This window comes from Solanum stenotomum, chromosome 12 (genome assembly GCF_019186545.1).
Source record: "Solanum stenotomum isolate F172 chromosome 12, ASM1918654v1, whole genome shotgun sequence".
Lineage (NCBI taxonomy): Eukaryota > Viridiplantae > Streptophyta > Magnoliopsida > Solanales > Solanaceae > Solanum > Solanum stenotomum.
In genome coordinates, this window is record NC_064293.1 from 10157045 (window position 1) to 10166197 (window position 9153).

The window sequence follows — 9153 nt, forward strand, 5'->3', positions numbered from 1 at the left end:
GCGTCGTTACCTTACAATTTTCTTCTCATTTTTATCTTTATTTATTATTTAATAATCATATTTCATCTTTATCCTACATTTTCATAATAACTCTACCCCGTACTCTACTTTTCGAGTTAATATCTTAAAAGGTCATTGTACTATAAGAAATTATCTAATAAAGTCATTGAACTTTATTTTATATCAATAAAATCACTCTGAACTTTATTTTGTATCAATAAAATCACTCAACTTAAGGTTTTTATCTTCCAAAATCACTCAACTACATTTATCATTAAGATATATTTGACATGATAAAATAAGTTATTTTTTTAATATCATATAATCATGGACTCCACAAATCAATAAATTATAAAATCTATTTGTTTATATTATGCTAATAGTTGCATTTTTCATGTTTGATTAGGATTTGGGAGTAAAGACATTGTCACATAAACAAATTTTAGAACATAAAATTAATAAATAGTATAGAAGATAATAACAAGTGATCAGCTTGTGCTAAGGCAAAGAGAAGTGAAGTAGTAATTATGTTAGCAAAGAATCCTGGATCTTGGTCATTCCTTATATTTGAATAAGACGTCGACTGAGGTTGAATTTGTTTGGAAAATTTGTTCGATTAGCTCGATTTGTTCAAACTGATGACACAGGAAAAGGGGGAGGGGGGAGTCCGTATAAAAATAAATAAATTTCATAAAAAATAATTTAATTTGTGTCAAATGTATTTTAATAATTTAATTGTTATGTCAAATATATTTTAATGATAAATGTAATTGAGTGATTTTTGAAGATAAAAACTTTAAGTTGAGTGATTTTATTGATACAGAACAAAGTTCAATGACTTTATTAGATAATTTCTCATAGTTCAGTGACCTTTTAAGATATTAACTCCTACTTTTCTTGTAGGTTTATCACTCAAATTATGAATGTGTGACATTTATGTAATAACGGAAAACGATATAATCTATCCAAATATTGTATTCATTAAAACAATACAGTACGATACAATATAACATAATACAATACAATATAATACAATATAATATAATATAATACATTATGAAACAATACGTAACAAGCATCGAAAGAAAGCGTAAAGTTCCAAAAGAATGTAGTCATCAAAATCAATAGAAATATTTTCAGAATCATGTTGATTCATTTCCATATTAGGATAACCACACAGGAAACATTGTTTGCAAAACCCATAATTCCTAATTTCAGAAATTTTCAATCAACAAAATAAACCCACACTTAACATCTACACCACATGATCACCTGTAAATCAACAAATAACTTTAACACCCATCAACTTTTCGGACAAATCCCATCTCAAGAGAAGAAGAGAATAAGTGATAGAGACCAAGAAAAGTTGCTAGGTGTCCATTCAAAAATAAAATATAAGCCAAATATGTATATATCCTAAAATGCATATCAGCTGTTAGATCAAATGAGTAAAATGTCCTTATTTTTAAATTTTACAACAAATAACACACTTGAAACTGTCTCTTCTATTTTATAGATTTATAGAAAAAGAAACTAGAGACTCAATTGTAAGTTATTGAATTGACCTTGCCCCCTACTTGCATTTATCCCTATTGATCTTTTTTATGTTTAATAAAAGGCCACTAGACACTGTCTAGTGGTACATTTGCGGGAAAAAAAAAGTTATTGAATTGAGGGACCAAATATTGTTTTGGGATGTAATAAGTAAAGATTTAAAGGGATAGAGGACTTTATTTCATGTTTTTCGTATGTGTTATTTACTTATTTATTTAGTTATTTTGATAACAATAATGTTCAGATGAATTTGTATGTGCCTTGATTAAATTGCCACGCAACAAACATATGTATCGAGTAAGTTTATTCATTAAGATTCGAGTAGATAGGTTCACACTAAGTGATATAACAAGTTTCATTTTATTTTAGAGTTAATGATTAAAGACACATCTAGAATGCTTCAGTTATTTGATTTAATAATGTGCGAATTTTCTATTTGAATCTAACTATTTATCAAAACGCACTTTAATTATCAGTTATTATTTTTTTTCTACTTGAAATATCACCATCATTTAGATAGAAAAAAGAGAATAATTGACTTACTATCGATGAATCGAACTGTGCTTTGAAAAATATAAAATAATGGATCGTATTTTTATTAGTTTTGTAGTTTTCAAACAGCCTATATCCAGCTAATACCTATGTATTAGGAACACTAAATTCAAGGGGTACAAGTGGTATCATCAAATTTGACTTTGTTGAATCTTGAATAGACGTTTGTCAAAGCTTTGATCATATTTATTTAATTAATAGTAAGCACTATATCTACGCATCTTTAATTTGACCTAGTATGTATCTTTTTATTATTTTTCAATCGGTACTTATGTGATATTCGTACTGAAGTTCAATTAAATTTAAATTTGTGCATAGCAATATCTATTTTGGGGGCGATATTTTTAGCATGATTTTTTCTATTTTCAAAGATTTGAATTTGAGACATCTGGTTAAGGTTGTAACCGTACATGGATCTTAAACACTTACCATAATCTATGTACATAATATAATTATGGCTTGAGTTGAAATGTTTGAATATTTTTTATGATAAGTTTGTTAATTGCATAATAAATCTTTGAGTTGACTATTTAATTTGAAAATCTTTATGATGAGTTTATCATGATGTATGCTATGTTTGAAATTGCATGATCATTACTGAGTTGAGAATTTAACTATGCCAAATTGTCAATGATGCTATAAGATCAAAACTAATAACTAGAGGTAATGACCAGTGCTTACTATTACGCGATCGGTAAAACTTACCCGCATCGGGTGTTTACATCAAGCCAATACATGCATGTCATGTGTTTAAATTTATAGTTCATTTTACTTCATTAAATCACGTAATAATGAAAATTGCATTGACTTGATGTAAATACCCGGTGCGGATAAGTTTTTTCATAGATATGATTAAAATTGCAGGTTAGATAGAATTTTTAGTTTTACAGAAATAAATTATAAAAATATTTATTAAATTTGACTATTAGTATTTCATTTAATTATTTAATGACAAAAATAATATCATATGAAAACAATATTTTATCTCAATTCATTAAACTGAACAAGTAAAAGAGAAAATTTTATTTTCTATATAAGATTCAAATAAAAAATATCAATTTCTTTTTTTTTTTGGTTTCCCACCCGGTGTTCGGAGTCCATATTGGAGCTCCGACTAAATCCGGATCGCGCACTGCAGGGCCCATTCGGGGGTGGCGCTCCCAACAGGATTTTCTCCATACCCAAGGCTCGAACCCAAGACCTCTGATTAAGGATGAAGCACTCCCATCACTAGTGCACCACAACCCATGTTGTTAATTATAACTAATTGACATAAATTGATTTCATATAAATTATCAATCAGAGGATAACATTTCCATCGATTCATACTATTGATTCTTCTCATTATTTATTCTTTTTTACAAGTTACTTCTTAGTATAACTTTGAAGTATAGAACCCCTCCATTTAATTTTACTTGTCATATTTGTTCGTTAAAAAAATAATGATTGATATAATTATTTTACCATATTATTTTCATTAATTAATATTTGACATGGTTGGTTAATCCCAGAGGAGCTTCGAGTCAGACATGGTATTTTCGAAATTCTACATACTTGTGTTTGCTCTTTGTTATGACACTTTGTGAAATATGTATTACAAAAGGGAATGTTGAGGAAGGATGAGTTTGGTCAATTGATCTATTTGCTCTTCCCCTTTAATTTTATTTATTTATATTCAGTATTTTTATTTGTTTACTTTATTTGTATTATTTATTTTTTTGGTATGTTATCCATTTAAAAATTATAAAAAATAATATTATAAGTCAACTTAAAATATTAAAAAAAAAAAATTAACTTCGAAATTTCACCTATACCGTATAATTGGGATTGAAGGAGTAACATGTATTATTTGAAAATTACGTTAAAATACTATAAATCACACAATACCTAACAACTTAAAATATTTGAAGTATATATATTAAATTTTGATTAACTCTCAAAATTTTACATGTGACTCTTAAAATTGAGATAAAGGAAACAACATATATTTAGTTGTTTTGAATTTTAATTTATCTTTTTTACATTTCTTTTTAATGTGTTATGTCTTAAAAATTACGAAAAAAATAATAATATAAATCATAATAATTAATAGCTTAAATTAGCATTTAATAAATATATTAAAACTTTGGTCGGCTATCGAAATTTTACAAGTGCCATAAATTGGGACAGAGTAACATTTTTTTCCTCCTATATATAGAAGAGAATGTGAGAAGTTTATGGTCAGTCGATGATGATTAGGAACTTAAAGTAGTTAAAAAGATATTAATAATTTGTTTGATTCTTAATATTTTACTTGTCATATAAATTGGGACAGAGACATTAACATAGATTATTTGATTTTTGTGTAAATAATATATTATAAATCACAATAATTAATAATTTAAATTTTAAAATCATATAACTATGCCACATAAATTAGAACAAATAGAATATACATATTGGACCCATGCTTGCACTGGTTATTTGTAACTAGTAAACTAAATAAACGCCAAACACTATATATTGAAGTTTTTTTAAAAATAATATTAGTTTTCATTTGATGTTTTAAATCTATATTGAAATTCAATCGATTAATTTAAGTTCACGTATTGTAGATTACATTTTTGAGCCCACGATAGGCGCTACTAATAAGATTTTCTTAGTAACCAAAAAATGAACTTGAAACTAATTGAAGGTAGAGAATAAGGGTGTGCAAAAATCGAACTGATCAATAAATCGAACCGAAAAAATGTTATTGGGTTATTGGGTTTTTTATGGTTTTATAAAAAAAAGTTATTGGGTTATTGGTTTGATATCGGTTTTTATTATTGGGTTATTGGGTAAACCGATAACCCAATAAGACACTAATAATTTACTATTAGATATTAATAATTTAATATATAACTACACACTATAACCATATCAAATTATTAGTACTCTATACTCACTTCACACTAGGCCGCTATACTAGTCTTTACTGTTTAATCAAAACCTAAAGACTAAAGTAAGGGTTCACAATGATAGCTATTTGATTTTAGTTTTAGTTTTAGTCTTGTTGGACTATTTCATTTTAGTTTTAGTTTGTAATTGTAGGTTGTAGCTTTTGCAAGTTTGTAAATGTTTGTAATTTGATTAAAATAAGAAATTTCATACTTTGTTTTGGCGGTGACATGTAATTATAACCTTCGTACTTATTTTCTCTTATTAATTAATGTAATTTCTCATTATCTTTCTTGTTTTACTATATCAAAACATTAAAACAAATGAGAGGTCATATACTAATATTTTACGGACATTTTCTTATTGGATAAACCGAAAACCGAATCGATAACGACCAAAAATCGATAAACCGAAAATCGATAAAAAGATATCTTATTGGTTTGTTATTGGGTTAGCATATTTAAAAACTGAAAAACTGAACCAACAATACATAAAACCGAACCGAACCGAACTGACAGATGCACACCCAAAACCGTCCACCACAACCTTAACACACGATTGGTCTATATATATTGAAGTTTAATAAGAGAAATATGAACTAAGACATAATGCACTTACTCTTTAATATTTTAAATATTATATTAAAAGATCATAATTGGACTTTGAATGTCTGATTGAGCCATAAATTGGACTATAAATACATAAACTCAATTACCTTACATATCCTAGCTTCAATTCTTCATCCATAGCTTATATTATTTTGTTTTCATCTAACTTCCCTTCTTTTTTTTCACGGTAGAAAATAAATGAAAACTGAAGACAAGTTAGAAAGATTTGCAAGTAGTAGAGGAGTAGCTTTCGAGATAAAGCCTCGTAACGATCCATTTTCCATTCCTAAACCACCTACTAGTGAATCTAATTCTCATGGTAGCAATAGATCAATGGGTCGTACTAGTAGTCATTTTTGTGATCTAGAGATAGACGCAAACGAAGATGAAGATGAAGATGTTGATACTCTTGAAAAAGGTTGTTACGACAAAGAGGGGCCAATTTTGCAAATCCCTCAAAAGGGTTCATGTCCATTGCCATTTCTACCTCCGAAGACACTAAGTGAACGTGAAAAAAATAAAAAAAAATCATCGCGATTGTCCATCATCCTTCTTGATCAAGGCTTGTTTACAGTATACAAGCGATTATTCGCGCTATCTTTAGTTCTAAATATTACTTTTTTAATTCTTGCTAGTACGGGAAATTTCCCATACGCAAGAAAAAAAGCTGTCCTGTTTTCAATTGGGAACATCTTCGCTTTGACACTCTGTCGAAGCGAAGCATTTTTAAGAGTCGTATTTTGGCTCGCGGTGAATTGCTTGGGATGGTCTTGGATTCCTATACGAATCAAAACTATTGTTACGTCTTTACTCCAGTCACTCGGTGGAATCCATAGTGGCTGTGCAATTTCATCGATTGCATGGCTCGTTTATGCGTTAATCCAAACGTTGAAAGACAAAGAAAACACTTCCCCTGAAATCGTTGGTGTTGCTTTTGCAATTCTTTCACTTCTCTTCTTGTCCTCACTCGCTGCATTTCCTCTCGTTCGACATCTCCATCACAATTTCTTCGAGAGGATTCATCGTTTCGTTGGATGGATAGCATTAGCACTTCTCTGGATTTTCATTACCTTAACGGTTTCTTATAATCCTGAAACTAAATCTTACAACAACGCAGAAATTGGCTCCAAGCTGATCAAACAACAAGAATTTTTGTTCACATTGGCTATCACTGTGCTAATAATCCTCCCCTGGATAACCGTGAGACGTGTTCCAGTTAAGGTCACGTCTCCGTCGGGACATGCAACGATTATAAAATTCGAGGGAGGAGTCAAAGCGGGAATTTTAGGACGAATTAGTCCTTCTCCCCTCTCTGAATGGCATGCGTTTGGGATCATTTCGGATGGGAAGGCAGAACACATGATGTTGGCAGGCGCGGTTGGTGACTTCACGAAAACCTTAGTGTCAAACCCCCCAAGCCATTTATGGGTACGACAAGTTCATTTCGCGGGCTTGCCTTATTTAGTAAACATGTACAACAGAGTCCTAGTGGTTGCAACGGGGTCTGGAATTTGTGTATTTTTATCGTTCCTTTTGCAACCTAGCGCAGCTAACGTGTGTTTTCTCTGGGTGACAAAAGGAGTGGAACAAAATTTCGGTAAGGAAATAAAAGAGATGTTAAGCGGGCATCCAAAGGAGAAAGTGATTATACACGATACAGCCTTGCTAGGACGTCCAAACGTATCAGAAATGAGTGTTGACGCAGCGCGAAAATGGGGAGCTGAAGTTGTTATTGTTACTAGCAATCCAGAAGGGAGTAGAGATGTGGTTAATGCTTGCAAGAAATCTGGAATCCCTGCATTTGGTCCTATTTGGGATTCTTGAAATTCAATTCATTTTTATTTGTGGAATATTAAGCTTATTATATTTTTGTCAATCTCATATGCATACATTAGGTCTTATGTGAGTTTTTTATTTCTACTACTTCTGGAAACGTGCATTGCACGTTTATCCCAAAATATTTCATGTAAATTTTGTATTGTAGATAATATATTTTATCCTCTTCAAATCTATTGGTGTTTACTAAAAATAAATTCATTATTTTTATTATAGAATGTAGACGTATCTTCCTAATAAAAAGAATTCTAAATTATAAAAGTATAAATTTTAGAAATCCCATAGTGTAATGATGAAATTACATCCTACCCCTACTTTTATTGAAATTACATTAGTCCCTTAAATTTTACACATTTCGGATACATAACTGACAGTCCGAATATATTAATTGTGATACATTATATTTGAGACTATTGAGCTTAAAATGGAAAACAAAATGGAAAATCAAAATAAAATCCCACAATTAACGCTATTTAGTTCCTCATTATTGTCAATCAGAGAAACGTGAATCCTAAAATAACTAACCAATGCAAAATCTTGTTCATCTTTTTCCTGTTTCAACGAAGAAACTTTTGAGTGGAATTAAATTTTTTTGTTGAAAATTGGATGAGATACAAAATGAATATTTTGATTTTGCTGAGGCATTCAAGAGTATGGGAGAGTGAGCTATGAAAGATACAAGAGTGATGGGATAGTGGTTGGTGAAAATATTTCATTCATGAATCTAGTTCTAGCCATTGCAGTTGAGTTGAATATTGATGAATTGAGAAAAAAAATTTAGATTCAATACATTGTAGAAGGAAACTCATCTCCACTGATTATTAGGAATGATATGGGGTAAAGTTGTACGTTGAGGTGAAGAAACGTGAGGTTGAATTTTCTATGTATCCCCTCGGTATTGATATAACTGATAAAAATATTGGTGAGATACAAAGTTTTGATATATCGACTGGTGCAATTGTCTATGTTGAAGGTGCTTGTCACGACCCGAGTCTACACCCTGGACGTGGCCAACACTCGAAGACCATTATTGGTCCCCAAGCGAACCCTCATCCTAGCTGACTACAAGCGGAAGACTAACTCAAGCATACAAAACTTAAAAAGTAAATAAAAATTCATGAAACTCATACAAATCTTTAACTCAAATGAAAAACTTTGAATAAAAATAAATTATTCAACCCGCCATAAAATATGCAACTTAAATCTCTAAAACATTTAATAAAATAAATGAACAAACTTCTGAAACTCTACAGTCTATCTATGAAGCCTCTAAATGACAAAGATGGAAGTCGGGACAAGACCCACGACCTTCTTACAACTGATATAACTGAAAGTAAAAGTGGAACCCTCCGGANAAAAATATTGGTGAGATACAAAGTTTTGATATATCGACTGGTGCAATTGTCTATGTTGAAGGTGCTTGTCACGACCCGAGTCTACACCCTGGACGTGGCCAACACTCGAAGACCATTATTGGTCCCCAAGCGAACCCTCATCCTAGCTGACTACAAGCGGAAGACTAACTCAAGCATACAAAGCTTAAAAAGTGAATAAAAATTCATGAAACTCATACAAAGCTTTAACTCAAATGAAAAACTCTAAATAAAAATAAATTATTCAACCCGCCATAAAATAGGCAACTTAAGTCTCTATAACATGTAATAAAATAAATGAACAAACTTCT

The 9153-nt window shown here is 30.4% G+C and overlaps 1 protein-coding gene across 1 annotated transcript; it reads left to right on the top strand.

Moving 5' to 3' along the window:
* Positions 1-5831: 5831 nt before the first annotated feature.
* Positions 5832-7457, top strand: LOC125847608 (adenylate-forming reductase 06235-like). The gene has a single exon (XM_049527248.1). The coding sequence runs from the start codon at positions 5832-5834 to the stop codon at positions 7455-7457; it is 1626 nt and encodes a 541-aa protein (XP_049383205.1).
* Positions 7458-9153: the final 1696 nt, after the last annotated feature.